This window comes from Nomascus leucogenys, chromosome 10 (assembly GCF_006542625.1).
Source record: "Nomascus leucogenys isolate Asia chromosome 10, Asia_NLE_v1, whole genome shotgun sequence".
NCBI classification, from domain to species: Eukaryota; Metazoa; Chordata; class Mammalia; order Primates; family Hylobatidae; genus Nomascus; species Nomascus leucogenys.
The window spans coordinates 55,452,003-55,473,444 of record NC_044390.1 but is presented as its reverse complement, the minus strand read 5'-3'; the positions used below and the strand labels follow the sequence as shown (position 1 = coordinate 55,473,444).

At 46.3% G+C, this 21,442-nt stretch overlaps 1 protein-coding gene across 2 annotated transcripts; it reads left to right on the top strand.

The window, feature by feature from the left end:
• The first annotated feature begins 180 nt into the window (after window positions 1–180).
• On the top strand, window positions 181–17,312 carry LOC100606376 (cytochrome P450 4F8). Of its 2 annotated transcripts, XM_003275907.2 has the most exons (13): window positions 181–243; window positions 570–768; window positions 4,279–4,423; window positions 5,754–5,807; window positions 5,899–6,026; window positions 8,479–8,600; window positions 9,372–9,642; window positions 9,978–10,044; window positions 10,244–10,373; window positions 14,966–15,099; window positions 15,195–15,259; window positions 15,425–15,507; window positions 15,859–17,312. In XM_003275907.2, the coding sequence occupies exons 2-13, from the start codon at window positions 571–573 to the stop codon at window positions 16,022–16,024; spliced, it is 1,563 nt and encodes a 520-aa protein (XP_003275955.2). In that variant the 5' UTR covers window positions 181–243; window position 570; the 3' UTR covers window positions 16,025–17,312. The 2 variants fall into 2 exon arrangements, with proteins under 2 accessions (XP_003275955.2, XP_030676421.1); XM_030820561.1 differs by lacking the exon at window positions 181–243 and having other exon boundaries at window positions 568–768; window positions 15,859–16,041.
• Window positions 17,313–21,442: the final 4,130 nt, after the last annotated feature.

The window sequence follows — 21,442 nt, the reverse complement described above, 5'->3', positions numbered from 1 at the left end:
ATGCTGGGTCACCCTGAATTGGTTCTTCTACAGTTATGGTCTCCACCAGTCCCTGGGGTTTGGTTGGCTGCCCTGGCACAAAGGAGGCATCCAGGCTGTGAGGATTGGCCAGCCCAGCCCAGCCCAGCCCAGCCCAGCCCAGCCCAGCCTCCTGCAGTGTTTCCTAGATCTGGGGCCAGGAGCAAAAACCTCCTAGCAAAGGAGGAGAGGAGGTTGTGCGGGACAAGCTTCTCCTGACAGAAGGTGCCAGGCTGGGGGTGGCAGGGCTGGATAGGGAGGGGCACTGCCCAAGACTGGGGTGGCTCCAGGGAGCTGGCGCTGGTGATGGGTGCTTGCAGGTAACCAGAGGTCAAGTTGGCTGGTGGTTCTAGATGAAGCTGTCTGGTCTCTAGTCTCCTTGATCTCTAATTTGGTGTCACTTCTCCTCTCCCCTCTCCCTTGGCCTCTTCCCCTGAGATTCCCTGAATCTCCCTCCATGCTCTTAACCATGTTTACCCATCATTGGTCCTGGAGCTCCCCAGCCCCTTTCCTAGGCCTCAGGACCTCACTCCATCCTGTCTGCCCTGCAGGATGTTGCTGCTGAGCCTGTCCTGGCTGGGCCTCGGGCCGGTGGCAGCATCCCCGTGGCTGCTCCTGCTGCTGGTCGGGGCCTCCTGGCTCCTGGTCCGCATCCTGGCCTGGACCTACGCCTTCTATGACAACTGCCGCCGCCTCCGGTGTTTCCCGCAGCCCCCGAAACAGAACTGGTTCTTGGGTCACCTGGGCCTGGTGAGTGGCAGGAGGATGGATCTAGTGTCTCAGGGTGGAAGGGTGGAAATGGGGCTCAGGCTGAGGGGGTGGGCTGGGGTCTGGGATGGCAGAGAAACTCACTCATTCCTCTGCTCACTCACTCATTCCTCTGCTCACTCACTCATTCCTCTCCTCACTCACTCATTCCTCTCCTCACTCACTCATTCCTCTCCTCACTCACTCATTCCTCTCCTCACTCACTCATTCCTCTCCTCACTCACTCATTCCTCTCCTCACTCACTCATTCCTCTTCTCACTCACTCATTCCTCTCCTCACTCACTCATTCCTCTCCTCACTCACTCATTCCTCTACCCACTCACTCATTCCTCTACCCACTCACTCATTCCTCTCCTCACTCACTCATTCCTCTCCTCACTCACTCATTCCTCTCCTCACTCACTCATTCCTCTCCTCACTCACTCATTCCTCTCCTCACTCACTCATTCCTCTCCTCACTCACTCATTCCTCTCCTCACTCACTCATTCCTCTGCTCACTCACTCATTCCTCTGCTCACTCACTCATTCCCCTGCTCACTCACTCATTCCCCTCCTCACTCACTCATTCCTCTCCTCACTCACTCATTCCTCTCCTCACTCACTCATTCCTCTCCTCACTCACTCATTCCTCTCCTCACTCACTCATTCCTCTGCTCACTCACTCATTCCTCTCCTCACTCACTCATTCCTCTCCTCACTCACTCATTCCTCTCCTCACTCACTCATTCCTCTCCTCACTCACTCATTCCTCTCCTCACTCACTCATTCCTCTCCTCACTCACTCATTCCTCTCCTCACTCACTCATTCCTCTCCTCACTCACTCATTCCTCTGCTCACTCACTCATTCCTCTCCTCACTCACTCATTCCTCTCCTCACTCACTCATTCCCCTGCTCACTCAATCATTCCCCTGCTCACTCACTCATTCCTCTCCTCACTCACTCATTCCTCTCCTCACTCACTCATTCCTCTGCTCACTCACTCATTCCTCTGCTCACTCACTCATTCCCCTGCTCACTCACTCATTCCTCTGCTCACTCACTCATTCCTCTCCTCACTCACTCATTCCTCTCCTCACTCACTCATTCCTCTACTCACTCACTCATTCCCCTGCTCACTCACTCATTCCTCTCCTCACTCACTCATTCCTCTACCCACCCACTCATTCCTCTCCTCACTCACTCATTCCTCTCTTCACTCACTCATTCCCCTGCTCACTCACTCATTCCTCTGCTCACTCACTCATTCCTCTCCTCACTCACTCATTCCTCTCCTCACTCACTCATTCCTCTGCTCACTCACTCATTCCTCTGCTCACTCACTCATTCCTCTGCCCACTCACTCATTCCTCTGCTCACTCACTCATTCCTCTCCTCACTCACTCATTCCTCTCCTCACTCACTCATTCCTCTGCTCACTCACTCATTCCTCTGCTCACTCACTCATTCCCCTGCTCACTCACTCATTCCTCTGCTCACTCACTCATTCCTCTGCTCACTCACTCATTCCCCTGCTCACTCACTCATTCCTCTGCTCACTCACTCATTCCCCTGCTCACTCACTCATTCCTCTGCTCACTCACTCATTCCTCTCCTCACTCACTCATTCCTCTGCTCACTCACTCATTCCTCTCCTCACTCACTCATTCCTCTACCCACCCACTCATTCCTCTCCTCACTCACTCATTCCTCTCCTCACTCACTCATTCCCCTGCTCACTCACTCATTCCTCTGCTCACTCACTCATTCTTCTCCTCACTCACTCATTCCTCTCTTCACTTGCTCATTCCTCTGCCCACTCACTCATTCCTCTGCTTTGCCATGCCAAGCCTTTCTCATCTCCTTGTCTAGGGGAAGTCACCCCTAGCCTGTTTTGAATTCTTTTCCGGACTGTTTTCAGTACACTAGTGAACCTCTGATGGGTTCCTGTGGGAGTGTCGGGGTTACACAGCAGGGATTCACCATTATTTCCACTTTATCCACTGCTGTACTGGAGGCCTCTTGAGCTCACTGTCTAGAACCCACTTTCTGCCTGGCTCATTTGCTTGTGTCCGCCCATCTCTGGGCTGCAGTTTTCCCATAGGAAGTAGCTATACACCCCCTACCCTCACATCGTGACACAGCTGGGCCAGAAGAGAGATGTGTCCCATCTCCACTCTACCCTTGCAGGGGCATCTTCTTTATCCCCACTAAGCTGTCCCAATGGGTTGTGTTGCCCAACCTGGATAAAAATTGGCCAGTGACTTCCTCTTTAAAGTTATCTGTGACCCTTCAGACCCTGCCCTTTCACTTAGACCTGCTGTCTCCCTTGGGCGATTTGGCATCAGTCTGTTCATTGGCAAGTGGCAGGATTGATGGGTGTGTCCACAGGTGCAGGGTGAGGGAGCACAGGAAGGACTAGCTCTGAGCTTGCTGTGCAGAAGCTGCTCCCTGGTGAGAGCTGCTGTTCTTCCTGACAGACAGTTAGATTCACCTCTTCTCCCCTGGGGGCTGCTGAGAAAGGAAGTTCCACAGTGGGCAGACCCTTCTCCATGGGAGGACCTGGAGCCCGTGAGGCCCAGCCAGGACATAAAAGGATGTGGGGACCAGTCCTGGGGACATGTCCTGAGGCCACATTGCTGCCCACACACCACCCTTATGGAGCCCACCCCACATGACTGTCTATGGGCTGGAGCCACTCCCAGGATGAGAAAATCCATCCTCTTTATTCAAGGTGGGCTTCTCCGTGAACAGACAGTGTGTCTTCTCCCTGTTCCCTGGGATGTAGCCTTGGAACTTAGATACTGCCCCAGGAGAAGGGAGCAGGAGGGAGTGGAGATTACCCCTATGTGTGCAGAATCTGGACATGCTGTTCATTGCAGAGGCTGTGCCACCTCTAAAGCCTGCAGTGGGACCTGCTGTGGCTCCTCCTGGGAAATGTATTTATTTCTCCAGAGTAATAGAATTAATATGATATTAATATCTACATCTATCTATCTATCTATCTATCTATCTATCTATCTATCTATCCGTCCATCTGTCTGTCTATGATCTATCTAATCTATGGAGAGACAGAAGAGGGCATTTATTATAGGAATTGACTCATGTCTATGGAGGCTGAGAAGTCCCATTCTGTGCCTTCTGCAAGCTGGAGAATCAGGGACACTGGTGGTACAATTCTGTCTGGGTCCAAAGCCCTGGGAACCTGGAGTTCTAATGCCCAAGGGCAGGGGAAGATGGATGTCTCAGCTGCAGAGGAGAAAACAAATTCACCCTTTCTCCACTTTAACATTCTACCTGGACCCTCAACAAATTGGATGATGCCCACCCAGAATGGGAAGGGGAGATCCTTCTTCCTCAGTTTTCCTTCAAATGCTAATCTCTCTTGAAACACTCTCACAGACATACCCAGAAATAATGTTTGACTGGATATCTGGGCATCCCTTAACCCAGTCAAGTGGACACCTAAAATTAACCATCACAGGAGGTGATGGCCTTTGCCTTGCTTGCAGGTCACCCCCACAGAGGAGGGCTTGAGGGTCCTGACCCAGCTGGTGGCCACCTACCCCCAGGGCTTTGTGAGGTGGTTGGGCCCCATCTTTCCCGTCATCAACTTGTGCCACCCCGACACCGTCCGGTCTGTCATCAATACTTCAGGTACTCCTGCAGAGCTTGTGGTGGTGGGCACAAGAGAACATGGGATGGCTTCTAGATCTCATCCCCAAAGCTTCTGTGCGGCTCTTGTAGTACTCAGCCCCTTTCTTCCTGCTTCTCTCTCAGCCACCCTGCTCTTTCCTTCCTGTAGTCACAACCCCAACCTCAGTGTCTCTTCTCTCTGCTGCCATCTTCCCCACCTCCGTGTTGTTCTGGGAACCACTGGGGCCCCGAGAAGCCTTAATCCAAGGCCCTGTCCTGGAGGAATCCCCAAACTTGAGGAGATGGATGGGTACAGAGACATCCCCAACTTCATGGGGTTAGGAATGGGCCAGGAGGAGATAGGCTGTGACAGATCAGGGGAGAACAAGGTTTCTACTGGGGCAGGCTGGAAGGCTTCCTGGAGGAGGAGTAGCAGGAGCTGGGTCTGGAACGATGAGTGATAATTTTTTTTTAAGCAGAGGCAGGGTGATGCAGTGGGCAATGTTAGTATTCAAGACTCTGGGCCAGGCCTGGCATCAGCCTTGTCCTTCTGCAGGCCCAGAGCAGTGAGAAGGACTTGTGGTTGGTGGAAGATCTGGGCTGCTATTTCCATGACATTCACCTCTTGTGGGTCGATTCCTTCTAACCCCATCCTGTGGCACTTCCACCATATGCTCATTGCCCTCCTGCTCCAGGCCCCAGGAATCTCCAATACGAGACCCCACCCCAGTCTGGAGCCCTACCCTTGCCCTCTGCCCTTCCCATCTTTGGACAGGCCAGGGAGAGCAGCAGAAGGGGTATCACCCCACAGAGACCATGGCTCAGGCCCCAAAATGCTGAGTGACTCTGGGCAGGTCCACAGCTCTCCCTGGGTGCTGAGGTGTCTTTCCATTGTGAGTGGTAGAAACTCAACCCCACACAGTCTAAGCCATTAAAGAGAACCTATTGACTGCAAAGTCCAGGGAGGATGGCCTTCAGGCACAACTGGATCCAGGTCTCACCTAATATCATCAGAATTCTGTCTTTAACTCTTATTCTGTAAATGTGTTTTGCAGAGTGTTGACTTATGCTTGGGTGTTGCAGAACATGTTGGATTGTGTAGGAGCCACGTCAAGGCATGCTGGGTGTGCTGTACCACGTCAGGGTGTATCATTGCTCTATAGTGTTGTTGCAGCCTAGTCCGGCCCCCTTTATGCCCCCCACCCTCCTTTCTTCTTCTGCCCATGGCCTCCTTCCTGCTATGCTGGGCTTGGAGAAAAGAAGTCCAAACCTCTGGCTGGGAGCCACCCTCCATACCCAAAGTCCCTCCTCTATTCCTCTCCATGGACGCTGATGGTCCTCATTCATTCAGATGCCATTACAGACAAGGACATAATCTTCTACAAGACCCTGAAGCCCTGGCTGGGTAAGTAACTGTAGGTGGACGGGATGGGGACCAACTTGTGTGGTCAGGGGAAGGTTCTGCCCTTGCCCACAGCCTTTGGCTGCCCTACTAGGGGATGGGCTCTTGTCAAGTGTTGGTGACAAGTGGAGACACCACCGTCGCATGCTGATGCCTGCCTTCCATTTCAACATCCTGAAGCCCTACATAAAGATTTTCAGCAAGAGTGCGAACATCATGCATGTGAGTGCCTTGAACTCAGCGTCCCAGCTGCAGCCTTAGGGTGGGCGGATCACATACAATTGGGTCTGGAATGTTGGCTCTCCTGGGTGGGTTTGGGGCCATTGCTCTTCCTCTCTGTGCCTTGATTTCCCCATGAGGTTAATAATCCTCACTAAAAGGTGGTAGGAGCATGTGATGGACTCGTCTCTGACACTTAGTAGGTGGTCAAAAGGAGTCAATTTCCACATTTTTCTCACAGAATCCCTGTAAACTCAAGAAAGGAATGATGACACTTGCATAGTAGTCATTGCTGAGTACAGATCACTTCAAAACTAATTGGTTTAGAGCAATAAGTGTTTATATTTGCTAACAAATCTGTGGGAATGTTGGCCAACCCTTCTGCATGTGGATGGGATCCCTCATGGTATAAGAGCAGCTGTGGGTCAGGTAGGCAGCTTTGCTTGTGCCAGCTCAGTTCTCTCACATGTTTGGAGCTTTGCTGGCTTCTGGCTGATTTAGGATGGCCTCAGCTGGGACACCTGGACTTTTCTCCATGTGATTCTCTGCCTCTAGATGACACCCCAGGATTGCTCACACGGCAGAGACAGGATTCCAAGGCAGTGAGAGGAGGATGCAATGCTTCTCACTGGTTATTATTATTTATTTTATTTTTGAGATGAAGTCTTGCTTTGTCTCCCAGGCTGGAGTGCAGTGGTGCCATCTTGGCTCTCTGCAACCCCCGCCTCAAGCAATTCTCCTGCCTCAGCCTCGCGGGTAGATGGAATTACAGGCGCCCACCACCATGCCCAGCTAATTTTTTGTATCTTTAGTAGAGGCAGGGTTTCACCATGTTGGGCAGGCTGGTGTTGAACTCCTGACCTCAAGTGATCCGCTCTCCTCGGCCTCACAAAGTGCTGGAATTACAGGCATGACCTGCTGCACCCAGCCAACTTCTCACTAGTTAAGGCCTTATCATTTTCACCACATTCTATTGGCCAAAAAAAGTAAAATGTCCACCATGAATCAATGTGGGGCAAAATAGGCTCCATCTCTTAATGGAAGTTGCTAAAAAATCACATTGCAAAAGATGTGGATGCAGGGAGAAGAGAAGAAATGGAGCCAAGCGTTTTGTAAAATGACTAGGATTTTTTTTTTTCTCCTGTGAGCTAATAAATTAGCTTGTTACTTTTGCATGGATTCTGCCAGAAGACACGAGACTTCTGGGTCAAAGACAAAAATTTATTACTCATGTCTCAGCAAGTGGCATGTGCATCTTGTTGGTTTGGATCCTTTCTCTAAGCCACCCAAATTCCCTGGGGTGATAAGGTGGGCTTCTGTAGATGCCTGCCATATAGTATATTTGCATGATGGGGAGGAGCATTAGGCTTAGAGAATCAGCTTTCAGAGCAAGCAGAATAAGCCTAACGTGTGTCCCAGAGGAGCCATTACCTTATACCCCAAGGCTGTTCTCTGCAAACACAATACTGAGAAATAGCCCAGATTAAGAACCTCAGGGTTGACTGGGTGTGGTGGCTCATGCCTGTAATCCCAGCACACTGGGATCACTTGAGGTCAGGAGTTCGAGACCAGCCTGGCCAACATGGCGAAACCCTGTCTCTACTAAAAATACAGAAATTAGCAGGGTGTGGCGGTGTGTGCCTGTAACCCCAGCTACTCAGGAGGCTGAGACAGGAGAATTGCTTGAACCCGGCAAGCGGAGGTTGCCGTGAGCCAAGATCGTGCCACTGCACTCCAGCCTGGGCAACAGAACGAGACTCCATCTCAAAAACTAACAAACAAAACAAACAAACAAGAGCAACAACAAAACTTCAGAGTTTTGCATTCTTGGCATGCACAGAAAAAAATGTTCAGGGGGATCACAGGGACTTTTTGTAATTAATTTATAACAATGAAGATGAATCAAGATAATATTTATTGAGAGCTCATCATATGACAGAAATGACGTAATATGCCTATTCCATGGTATATGTGGTCTCATTTAATTTACACAGCCCTGTGAGGTAGAGGATATTTTCCACCCTCTCCCCCATGCCATGACAAATGGTGAAACTGAGGGCCAGAGATGTTAGGGAGATTTCCCAAGTTCACCCAACTTGTTAGTGAGTCTAAGAGTGGGGGAAAAGGGGCTCTAGCCTGGCTCACTGGCATCAAAGCAGGTCATCTTGATTGCTATTGAGGATTTGACAGGTGAGACCTAGATGAGGGCTGTGAGTTGACCAAGGGTACACACAGCTTAGGAATCACAGCTGGGGCTTGAACCTAGTCATGGGATCTTCATCTCCTAATAGTAACAGCTTCCACTCTCACCCAAGCCTAGTCCTCCCTGGGGATGGGCGTCTGGGACAGAAAACCAGGAGCCTGCCTCTGGGGGAGTCCATCCTGGTGGTTGGGGTTGCAGGGGGACTCAGAGGAGCCAAGGCCTGGCCCCAGCCCTGTTCCCTTCTCTGGCCAGGACAAGTGGCAACGCCTGGCCATGGAGGGCAGCACCCGTCTGGACGTGTTTGAGCACATCAGCCTTATGACCCTGGACAGTCTGCAGAAATGCATCTTCAGCTTTGACAGCAATTGTCAGGAGTGAGTTCTTGCCCAGGGCCTGGGAACACGGGATGGAGTAGGGGGGTGGGTGTGGGGAGAGCGAAGCCCAGGGAGACAAGAAGAGCCTTCCTGGAGAGATGATGAGAAGTAGGCATTGAAGGACCAAGAAGGAGAGAAAGAGATAGAGAGAGAGAGAGACAGAGAGAGAAAGAGAAGTTTCCTCCAAACAAGTGGAACTGTTTGGGTCAAGGCAAGGAGGCTAAGATGAGCAGAGCATGTGCAACAGGCAGTTGGGAGACACTTGGAAATGAAGGTGGAGGGGTTGGCAGTAACTAGATCTTAAGGATCTTGAAAAGTCAGACAAAGGAAGATGAATTTTATCCAAGGTTCCTAGGGAGCCATGGAGGTGTTTGAGCAGATGAGACTCATGGTCAGTGCTGAGCTTGGACACTGGACTCTGTGGGACTCTATGGAAAATTGACTGTCATGTAGACGCAGCATGCAAGGATGCCAGGGAGAGGAGGTCTGAGTTTGGTGGAGAAAATGGGGCAGATTTGGGAGAAACTGAATAATAATAGGCAAGAGCAGATGTTTTGTAAGAGAGAGAGAGGAGATGCCCATGATGGCCAAGCTGTGCCCTGGGGACCTGGGGCAGGAGGCAGTTCACAGAGAGTGGGAGGCAGAGAGTGAAGTGTGCTTGCAGGGCACCCCTTTCTGCATGGAACGTGGTCCTGGGATTCTGGCTGGAAGGTGCTGCCAGGCTTTCATGTGTGTAAGGAGCTGCTTCTTCTCTCTGGACTGGCCCTGCAGGAAGCCCAGTGAATATATTGCCACGATCATGGAGCTCAGTGCCCTTGTAGTGAAACGGAATAGCCAGTTCTTCTGGTACAAGGACTTCCTGTACTTCCTCACTCCCTATGGACGGCGCTTCCGCAGGGCCTGCCGACTGGTGCATGACTTCACAGATGCCGTCATCCAGGAGCGGCGCCGCACCCTCACTAGCCAGGGTGTTGATGACTTCCTCCAAGCCAAAGCCAAGTGCAAGACTTTGGACTTCATTGATGTGCTCCTGCTGAGCGAGGTGGGCTTCTCTGGGATCTGAATTCAAGAGGTAAAATGGAGCTTCAGGTCAAATGTCAGATTGAAGGACTGGACTTGATCCAGAGGGCACTAAGGAGCCATGGAAGGTGCTTGAGGAAGGGAGGGACAAGTTAGATAAGTTTTAGAGGTGATTGCATAGAAAGCTGCATAGAAAGCTGCCTGGGAAGAACAAACAGGAGGCCGGGAGGAAGCCTGTGGGGGTAGATCTGGAGGTGACAAGGGAGGGATCCTTCTGGGATAATGGGTCTTCAGAGACTGTTTCAGTTTAGACTCCAGTGACCCCAGAACTAGTGTGATTGGGGTTCTTGTCACCAGGATAAAAATGGGAAAGGGTTGTCAGATGAGGACATAAGAGCAGAAGCTGACACTTTCATGTTTGCAGGTGAGTGTCCCAGTCTGGGACTACAGTGGGGACAGGGGTCTCTCCACTCCAGGGAAGTGGAGGGCCGGCCCTGAATCACTTTATTCAGCCCAACCTCCCTCTCCCCTCAACCTTCCTGAGAGCCTCAATGTGTGGGTGCTGTCCACCCTCTGGGTGCTGAAGCAGCCCAGAGATTCAAGTCTGCCTGGCTGACCCTCAGGCCATGACACCACGGCCAGTGGCCTCTCCTGGGTCTTGTACAACCTCGCGAGGTACCCAGAATACCAAGAACGCTGCCGGCAGGAGGTGCAAGAGCTTCTGAAGGACAGTGAGCCTAAAGAGATTGAATGGTGAGTGCAGGTGCTTGTGGCTGTTTCTGAGTCCTTCTCGTTGGTTCTTCTCCCTAGGTGGGGGAAAAGGGGAGGATCTTTTTGATGATTCTGCCATTGTTGCCTAGTGGGAATAGGAGTAGAGCCCAGAAACAGGGCTCTACTACTCTACCTAACGGGGGCTAGCAAGGGTAACATTGCATGCTTTGGGGACAGAATGGTCTGGGAGTCCATATTTATTTCCCCACTAACTTGCTATGCAACATTAGTAAAATCAATTCCCTTTTCTGAACAACTTTTCTCCTTTGTAAACTGGGGGTGTGGGGAATTGCTGTCCCACAGGGCTGCTTGGAGAATTAATGGCAAAAACCGCAATGACTTTTGGACCAATCTAATATTATGATTTATCAAAACATTCTCTTATCAACGCATGTTTGTATACTTTTCAGCCTTTTGGTATAAAAGACATGATGTGTTGAATATTGGTGTACCATGATCATTGCTGACATGTCATCTTTGAAGAACAGATTCTTAGAAGTGCAGTTGCTGAGCCAAAGACCATTTGAGTTTTACAATTCAATAGCTCTTGGGAAATCTACTCCTACACACGGATTTTGAGAATGCCAAATTTCCTCATAACCTCCCCAGAAGTGCCTATTATGAAACTAAAACATTTGCCAATCTGATAGGTGCAATATAATATTTTGTTATTTTAATGAACATAACTTTAAATATGGGTAAACTTGAGCACTGTTTTCACCTGCTGATGAGCCATCCATATCTCTTTTTCTGTGAAGTCAGTTTTTGCATAATTTGTTTTTTCTACTTTGGGTCATACTAGTTTTCTTATTTATTTATAAAAGCTCTTTGCATATTAAGAAAATTATTTCTTTTTTCCGTTATGCAAAATGTTTCCTCGCATTGTCTTGGCCTTTATTTTTATTTTTGGTTCATTTATTTGTCACCAAATTTATTAATTAATTTTTTCTTTTATAATTCCTGTTTGTGTTTCTTAAAAAATTATTTAAAAAACCCTTTTATACTCTAATAGTAAAATGCAAAACTCTGTTTGACTTATTTTAATAGGCTTATATATTTTTAAAAGTTTATTTATTTAACATTTTATCAATATTTTTCACATTTAGAAATGTTTCCCTTTGAAATCTATGTTGGAATCTATTTTTTCTCCAAATGTCTAATTGTCCCAACCAAGTTTAATGAATATTTTGTCCTTGTCTCATGATTCTAAATAACAACAAATTGACAAGAAACTATATATATATATATATACACACACACATACTATATATAGTGTATACACTATATATATATATTTTAAGGCAACAAATAAAACCATATATATATATATGTCTATCTATCTTAGGCATATATGTATATATATGGTTTTATTTGTTGCCTTCATTTTGTTCCATTTATTATGTAGTCCTACACGAGCAGCATGAAGTCTACTTTTAAAAACACTTTAATATTTGGTAGAGTTTGTTCTGTCTCATTACTTTGTGTTTACAGTTTTTTTTCCCTCGAGTTCCTATTTTTTTCCATTTCAACTCTGTGATCAGGTTAGTTAGTTTGACAAATACTTTTGAAAATTTTAATTAATAAATTTTTTGGACCTTAGGTGCTAATGTTTGAGTTAACGATGCTCCTCAGTTCATGGCAAATTCTCATCATTTTTCTATACAATACGTATTTCTTCCCATTTATCTCAAATCTCTACTTCCAGCTCTCCATCAATATGATTACAAAATGATGGATACTTTTATTTGTAAAATTTGTTGTTGGGGTGGATACATTTTAAAATTCTATGTATGTTTTTATTTCACAGATGTTGTGCTGGTTCTTACCTTTTCAGAAATATAGCACTATGATTTGTGCTACGTTTGCAGCACCGTGGTTGCGTGCTATGATTTGTGCTATATAAATGTAGCACTATGATTTGCAGCACCGTGGTTCTAAGTATATTTATTCTCCTGCTTTTAGCTATGAGCTAGTCCTTTTCTCTTCAGTTCTGTAGTGGATACCTGGACTGCTTCTATCTCTTCAGTGCAATGACCATCTTTGTGCATATCTCTTTATCTGCATGTCTGACAATTTCTCTGGGATCTACAGTTGGGAACCCGCTTGCTGGGCTGTAAAACACACATCTTTCCTTGGCCATATCCTGGAGGTTGCCTTCCATATTGGCAGCTTCTCTGCACCCCACTATCAGTGCATGTGACCCCTCTACCCACACCTCAGCCAACCCTTGGCAACACCTACCTTTGGCCATTCTAGCCTCGAATAGATGTGAAGTGGTGTCTCATTGTCAGCTAGCTTCCATTTCTATGATAGCCAGTGACTTTGAGCATCTCCTCTTACATTTATCATGTTTGAGCATCCATGAATTCTTAGATCAAATCCTTTGTCTACTTTTCACTTGGGTCACCTGTTCGTTCTCTGGTAGATTTGCAGGAATTCCTGACATATTCAAGATATTGTTCTGGATATCTATCTATCTATCTATCTATCTATCTATCTATCTATCATCATCTATCTATCATCTATCTATCTATCTATCTATCATCTATCTATCATCTATCTATCTATCTATCATCTATCTATCTATCTATCATCTATCTATCTATCTATCTATCTATCATCTATCTATCTATCTATCTATCATCTATCTATCATCTATCTATCTATCATCTATCTATCATCTATCTATCTATCATCTATCTATCATCTATCTATCTATCTATCTATCATCTATCTATCATCTATCTATCTATCATCTATCTATCATCTATCTATCTATCTATCTATCTATCATCTATCTATCTATCTATCTATCTATCTATCTATCTATCATCTATCTATCTATCATCTATCTATCATCTATCTATCTATCATCTATCTATCTATCTATCTATCTATCTATCTATCTATCTATCTATCTTCGGCATCTTCTCTGAATCACTTATCTCTCATTGGAATGTTAATTGGGTCCACTGTATCTTTTATTGCACAGAAATCCTTAATTTGCATGCGTATTTATCCCTTATATTTTATCTTGTTTAAGCTTTTGGGGTTTTAAGAATTCCTGCTCCTAAGTCACAAAAATTTCTCCTATGTTATCATCTTTTAACATTATAATTTTACCTTTCTCATAAAGGAAAAGACTCCACCTTGTATATGCAGTAGACAAGAACCTGTTTCTCTCTGTTCCCACATTTCCAGTGGTCTGAACAACTTCCACCACACTATCCATTCTCCAGGGGCGTGTGGACCTTCCTTTAGCAGATGTTAAGTTTCCCCTTTTCACAGGCCTGATTCTGCGCTCTCTACTCTGTTCTATGGATCTGTTTTTCTGTTCTTGCAGCAGTCCCACAGTTTTTTAAAAAAATTATATTATTTTTATTAGTATGCATTTGCAATATTTCTTAATATCTGGAAGCTTGGGTTCCCCTTCTTCAATCTTTTATTTAAAAATTGACCTAGCTTGGACAGGTCATGGTGGCTTATGCCTGCAATCCCAGCACTTTGGGAGGCTGAGGCAGGCAGATCACTTGAGATCAGGAGTTTGAGACCAGCCTGGCCAACATGGTGAAACCCCATCTGTACTAAAAATACAAAAATTAGTTGAGTGTGGTGGTGCACACCTGTAATCCCAGCTACTTGGGAGGCTGAGGCACAAGAATCGCTTGAACCCAGGAAGTGGAGGTTGCAGTGAGCTGAGATCAGGCCACTGCACTCCAGCCTGGGTGACAGAGTGAGAATCCATCTCAAAAAAAAAAAAAATTGACCTAGCTCTTGATGTACTTTAAGATTCTTTCAATTAGAATAAGATTTCAAAGTTCCAAAAAGAATCCAGCTAGGTTATTTATTAATTGCATGAAGTATATTGATTAGTTTAGAAATAATTGACACCTTTACAACATATGGTCATCCCACCCTACAGTGTGGAGTGGAGATTATTTATTCAAATAACTTTATAAGCCCTTTGTAGAGATGTTTTTTTCCTGCTTTTGTTACCTCTTTATATAATTTTAAATACTTTTTCACACAAACAAATGAACACTTTTGTTTTTGAGATGGAGTCACTCTGCCTCCCAAACTGGAGTGCAGTGGCGTGATCTCGGCTCACTGCAACCTCTGCCTCTCAGGTTCAAGGGATTCTCCTGCCTCAGCCTCCTGAGTAGCTGGGACTACAGGTGCCCGCCACCATGCGTGGCTAATTTTTATATTTTTAGTAGAGATGGGATTTCACCATGTTGGTCAGGCTGGTGTTGAACTCCTGACCTCAAGTGATCCTCCTGTCTCAGGCTTCCGAAGTGCTGGGATTACAGGAGTGAGCCACTGCGCCCCGCTGGAATGAGCACTTTTAAGAGACACCTTCTGAATATTGTTTTGCTCAGAAATACCTCCAAAACACCAGGTCAACTTTTCTTCTAGTAGTTTTGTGACTTTGGTTTTCTAATGCTTACATCTTTGTTGCTTCTGGGATTAATTTTGTTATAGGACTGAGGGTCAGAGGGAGGTGGTGAGAGGGTCTCCAGGGGCAGCAGGAGGGCCGTGTTTGCTCCCTGGATAATTGTTGGGTGTTTCCTCAGGGACGACCTGGCCCAGTTGCCTTTCCTGACCATGTGCCTGAAGGAGAGCCTGCGGTTGCATCCCCCAGTCCCTACATTCTCCCGCGGCTGCACCCAGGATGTGGTGCTCCCAGACAGCCGGGTCATCCCCAAAGGTGCCCTCCATGGCAGGGGAGGAGGGTCCTGGGCAGGGCGGTGGTCCCAGCAGGCAGCTCGGACCTTGTCCTTACTGTCCTCTCCTGCACGACAGGGAATGTCTGTAGCATCAACATCTTCGCAATCCATCACAACCCCTCAGTCTGGCCAGACCCTGAGGTGCTGCCCCTTCCTGTTTCCCCATCCCCAGGGCCTGGTCGGGGGAGGGGTCTTGTCCCAGAAAACCAGATACTCCCTCTCTACTCCACCCACATCTGTCTTATGTGGGGGTGGCTGGGTGTCCTCAGAGGCCCCATCAGCAGCCTTAACTTGCCTCCACCCCAGGTCTACGACCCCTTCCGCTTCGACCCAGAAAATGCCCAGAAGAGGTCACCTATGGCTTTTATTCCTTTCTCGGCGGGGCCCAGGTGAGGCCAGGGGGTGTCTGAGGTGGGCATGGGCTGAGGGTGGCACAGATGGCTGCCTTGTCAGATGCCTGACTTGTAGGACCACGTGTTTCTGTGACAGGGGTTTTAATTAAAGAAGATCCTAGGAAAAAGGGTGTGCTCAGAGCCTCCTGCCCCGTCTGGTTTCAGTTGGGGCTGGGGTCTGGGTTAGGCTCTGGGAATATGCAAGCCCACATGGGGGTCCCAGACACAGCTTCCCCCATCTGCCCAAGGTGGTCTGGGTGGGGTTGGGGATTCCCGGCCTGGTTCCTGGCGCAGTGGGACTGGGATCTGGGTCCTGGGTGCAGTCAGACCCTCCACCCTGGCCCCCAGGAACTGCATCGGGCAGACGTTCGCGATGGCAGAGATGAAGGTGGTCTTGGCGCTCACGCTGCTGCGCTTCCGCATCCTGCCCGACCACAGGGAGCCACGCAGGACGTCGGAGATTGTTTTGCGTGCGGAGGACGGACTTTGGCTGCGAGTTGAGCCCCTGGACTGAGTCCTGCAGTGACCCACCCACCTACCTTTGCATCACCTACCTTTGCACCAACTACCTTTTCAGATTCCCGGGAATAAATCTGTGCTGGCTCCTGTGCCTGAGTCCCGCGGAGAGCCAGTAGGGGGCGCTAGAGGACTGCAGGGATCTAGGGCCTGGCTGGGAGGAGGCGGGGAGATGTCTCTGCCCAAGATACTGACTGCCTCTCTGGGTGAGCACAGGATCCCCCGTGCTGAAGGCGGGATCTCCCAGAGCCTAAGTAAAGACTTCACCCCCCCCCCCAATAATTGTGTATTCTGATATAAATTTTTGCCAATTTAGAATCCCTGTTTTTTTAGCTAGGTGCATAGCAGCCTGAAATACAGATCACATTTGAAAACCTTTCTTGAAGCTCAATTGGTTAAGTGACTGTGGCTGTCCCACGTGGAGAAGCCAAAGATTATGTGGTAATTCTGGTAACCTTTCTTAAGAGAAAGCTGCGATAGTCTCTCTGCTCAGTCCTCCCCTCTTCCTTCCTGCTGCTTGCAAGATTTTTTTTTTTTTTTTTTTTTTGAGACAGGGTCTCACTTGTCGCCCAGGCCAGAGTGCAGTGGCTCACTGCAACCTCCACCTCCTGGGTTCAAGTGATTCTCCTGACTCAGTCGCCCGAGTAGATAGGATAACAGGCGCCTACCACCACACCCGGCTAATTGTATTTTTAGTACAGATGGCGTTTTGCTATGTTGGCCAGGCTGATCTCAAACTCCTGGCCTCAAGTGATCAGCCCACCTCAGCCTCCCAAAGTGCTGGAATTGCAGGTGTGAGAATAAAAATTCTTGAGTTTCAATTTTTATTTTAGAATCAGGGGCTAACGTGCAAATTTATTACAAAGGTATATCGCAACATGCTGAGGTTTGGAGTATGAATGACTCCATCACCCATGTAGTGAGCATAGTATCTAATAGGTAGTTTTTCAGCTTTTACCCCTCCCTGCTTCCCCTGTCTAGTAGTCCCCAGGGTCTGTTGTTCCCATCTTTATTACCATGTGTATCCAATGCATAGCTCCCACTTGTAAGTGAGAACATGCAATATTTTGTTTTCTGTTCCTGCATTAGTTTGCTTAGGATAATGGCCCCCAGCTGCATCTATGTTGCTGCAAAGGACATGATTTTGTACTTTTAATGACTGCATAGTATTTCATGGTGTATTTCTACACATTTTCTTTATCCATTCCACCACTGATGGGCGCCTGTGTTGATTCAGCATCTTCGCTATTGTGATTAGAGCTGCGATAAACATGTGGATGCATGTGTCTTTTTGGCAGAATGATTTATTTTCCTTTGGGTGTATACCCAGTCGTGGGATTGCTAGGTCAAATGGTAGTTCAACTCTCAGTTCTTTGAGAAATATCCTAACTGCTCTCTACGCTCCATTAGTTTAGTGGCTGAACTAATTTATATTTCCACCAACAGTGTATAAATGTTCCTTTTTCTCCATAGCTGTGGCAACATCTGCTATTTTTTGACTTTTTAACAAATTGCTTGCAAGATTGATGTGGCATCTGGAGCTCCATCTTGGCCCATGAGGACGGGGACTGCTATTTGGGGCAGATGGGGCAGATGGCTAGAAGCAGTCAGGGTCTATGACCCTAGATCCATGCTGTGACCTGAATGTTTATGTAGCCCCCAAATCCATACATTGAAGCCTAGTCTGCATGTGGTGGTATTAAGAGGGGAGGCCTTTGGGAGGTGATTAAGCTGTGAGCGCTCTGACTTCGTCAGTGAGATTACCTCTTATAACAGAGACCTGAAGTAGCCTGTTTGCCCCTTCCACCATGTAAAGACACATGCAAGGTGCCATCTATGAGGAACAGGCCCTTAGCTGACACTGAACCTGCAGGCACCTTGATCTTGGACTTTCCAGCCTCCAAAATTGTGAGCGATAAATACCTGTTGTTTATAAACTACCTAGTGTAAGTTATGTTACAGCCAGAATGGGCTAAGATAATCCATATCCCCTTGGAATTGTGCTAAACACCACCTTGAAGTTGTATTATAAATGTCAGAATCCCAGTCTGCTATTCACTAGCTGATTGGCTAGGGGAAAACTCGTTTATCTCTGTAGCCCTGGTTTTGTTTACCACTTAATAGTATTCACCTCATTGGGCTGCTGTGAAGACTGAACAAGCCGGTATCTACAACATCCCTGAGCCACATCTGTTGGGTATTAGTGGTCCATGAGGGTTAATTGCCTCTCTTTCTCTTCTTTTTGCATCACATTTGAAGTTTTGACATTTTAAAAAATCACAAGCGGTTGCTTTAAGATTTGGGATGCATGGCAACCTTCTCTTGAGGAAAATTCATTCGAGTATTTTGTGTGCTCAAATATCCGTTATTACATCCGAGAATCTACAGTGGACTTTGGTGAAAGGTTGGCCCAAAGCTTAGAACGGAAAAAATTAATTTTTCCAGAGAGGCACGACCCGGAATTTATTCTTGTCTAAAAAGTTCAGGTCATGAAGGTTTTCAGTAGTGAGAGGACGTAGAGGGTGTGGGCTGGGGTGGGGGTGGGGGGTGGGCCCGCCCCGCCCCGCCCCGCCCCGCCCCTTTCAGCACCAGGGACAGCGGCTGCACCGGGACTTCCCCCTGTCTGACTGTAGGGGGCTCCCGCGGGGCACAGAGTCCAAGGACTGAGCGCCTTTCAGGGGCCAACAGATTGGGAACCTGGAAGGATTTTTGGCTGCAAAATAAGAATGGAACATTGCAAAACGAAATAAAGAACTATTTAATATATTCTAAGCTGAAAGTCAATTTGTTTTTCCTTCCCTTTCAAGTTTAAGTTTCATAAATAATGCATGCTTATAGAAGAAATTGCAAGAAATAAAAATCATCCATAATTTCAAAATGTCAAAATAATCACTGTTTATATTTTCCTGCATATGCTTCCAGTTTTTAATTCATATGTGATCTTTTTACATATGAAAATGTTTATTTACATCTATATAGCTGTATCTTATCGCATTTCCATGTAATTTTGTTTACAAATGCTATTTTTCTGCCAAATGAGCACATGAAAAGATGCTAAACATTATTCCCATTATGCAAACCAAAAGCACAATATGATGTCACCTCAACACCTACAGGATGGCTAGCATCTAAAAAAGGGAATATAACAAGTGTTGGAGAGGATGTGGAGTAATCGAAGCCCTCATCCATTCCTGGTGTGACTGTAAAATGGTGCAGCTGCTGTGGAAAACAGTCTGGAGATTCATGAAAAAGCAAAACATAGAATTATTATATGACCCAATTCCACGATATCATATTAAGCTCCTAGGTTCGTACTCAAAAGAATGGAAAACAGTCGTTCAAACAAAAAAGCTTGTACGTTCATGCTTATAGTAGCCCTATTCACAATTGCCAAAAGGTAGAAAGAACTCAAATATCCATTAACAGATGGATGAATGAAGAAAATGTCATCTATTCGTACAATGAAATATTACTCAACCATTAAAAGGAATGAAGTACTGATACATACTACCACCTGGATGAACCTTGAATACATTATAGTGTGTGAAAGAAGTCAGACACAAAAGATCACATAGTGTATGATTTATTTATAAGAAATGTCCATCTGGGTGCGGTGGCTCATGCCTGTAATCCCAGCAGTTTGAGAGGCCCAGGCAGGCAGATGACTTGAGGTCAGGAGTTCAAGAACAGCCCAGCCAACGTGGTGAAACCCCGTCGCTACTAAAAATACAAGAAAAATCAGCTAGGCATCATGGGATATGCCTGTAATCCAAGTTACTTGGGAGCCTGAAGCAGGAGAATCACTTGAACCCAGGAAGCGGAGGTTGTGGTGAGCTGAAATCATGCCATCAAGCCACTGCACTCCAGTCGGGGCAACAGAGTGAGACTCTGTCTCAAAAAAATAAAAATGTCCAGAATAGGCAAATCTATACAGACAGAAAGGAGATTGGTGGTGTTAGGAGCTGTGGGGAAGTGGGAATAGGAAGTGCTAATGGGGTCAGGATTTCCTGTTGGGTGGTGAAGATGTTCTGGACCTAGAGAGTGATGAAGTTTCCACAACACTGTGAATATTCTAAATGCTACTAAATTGTACACTTTAAAATGGTGAATTTTGTGTGAATTTTACCCAAACAAAAAATGCTATTTTATCTCAAATTTTTGTTAATTTGGGCACCTCACACAATATGCTGTTAACATCTTTCCATGACATCAAATCATTTTATGAAACATTATTTTGTGGTTTTAAAAAATATTTGGGTTATGTATTCAAACCACTCTATTTCTTAAAAATGGCATGATGTTACAAAATGATATAAAAGTGCTTTGTCTCACTTTGCAAGAATTGTCTTCATACAAGTTGACAGTTTGAGGTATCATTGGTTACAAATTGAGTAACTTCATCAAATAACTTTTGGGGTAAAGATTTCATTTTCAGAGCAATAGATAATAACTATTTTTTGTCTTTCTACTCAATATATGGGTAGTTGACATACCACAGTTACAGTGTTATAGTATTGTGTTTATCTGTGTACTTACAGTGAGTTTTGTACCTTCAGATGATTTCTTATTGCTCGTTAACGTCCTCTTCTTTCAGATTGAGGAACTCCCTTTAGCATTTCTTTTAAGACAGGTCTGCAGATCCCTTAGGTTTTGTGTGTCTGGGAAAATCTTTATTTCTCCTTCATGTTTGAAGAATATTTTTGCTGGATATACTATTCTAGGATAAAAGTTTTTCCCTTCGGCACTTTAAGTATGTCATGCCACTCTCTCAGCATATGAGGTTTCCACCAAGAAGTCTTCTGCCAGACATATTGGAGCTCCTTTGTATGTTACTTGTTTTTTTTCTCTTGTTGCTTTTAGGATCCTTTATCCTTGGCCTTTGGGAGTTTAATTATTAATCTTTTTTTTTTTTGACAGGATCTGGCTCTGTTACTCAGGCTATAGTGCAGAGGCATGATCTCAGCTCACTGCAACCTCTGCCCCCTGGGCTTAAGCCATCCTTCAACCTCAGTCTCCCAAGTAGCTGGGACTACAGATGCATACCACCATGCCTGGCTAATATACATATATATGGTAGATACAGGGTTTTGCCATGTTGCCCAGGCTGGTCTCAAACTCCTGGGCTCAAGCAATCCACTTGCCCCAGCAACCCAAAGTGCCGAGATTACAGGCATGAGCCACCCTGCCCAACCTAACTATTAAATATTTTGAGGAGGTAGTCTTATTTGGATTAAATCTGCCTGGTGTTCTGTAACCTTCTTGTACTTGAACGTTGACATCTTTCTCTAGGTTTGGGAAGTTCTGTTATTTTCCTGATCTCTCTCCACCTCCTCTTTAAGGGCAAGAATTGTTAAATTTGCCCTTTTGAGGCTATCTTCTAGATCCTATAGGCATACTTCATTTTAAAATTCTTCTT

What these genes read in the sequence shown, in the direction of transcription:
- LOC100606376 (XM_003275907.2), top strand. Translation starts at nt 571, where the DNA reads ATGTTGCTGCTGAGCCTGTCCTGGCTGGGCCTCGGGCCGGTGGCAGCA. An exon ending in AGAGTGCGAACATCATGCAT is followed by an intron (nt 6,027 to 8,478) that starts GTGAGTGCCTTG and finishes TTCTCTGGCCAG; the next exon opens with GACAAGTGGCAACGCCTGGC. An exon ending in GAGCCTAAAGAGATTGAATG is followed by an intron (nt 10,374 to 14,965) that starts GTGAGTGCAGGT and finishes GTGTTTCCTCAG; the next exon opens with GGACGACCTGGCCCAGTTGC.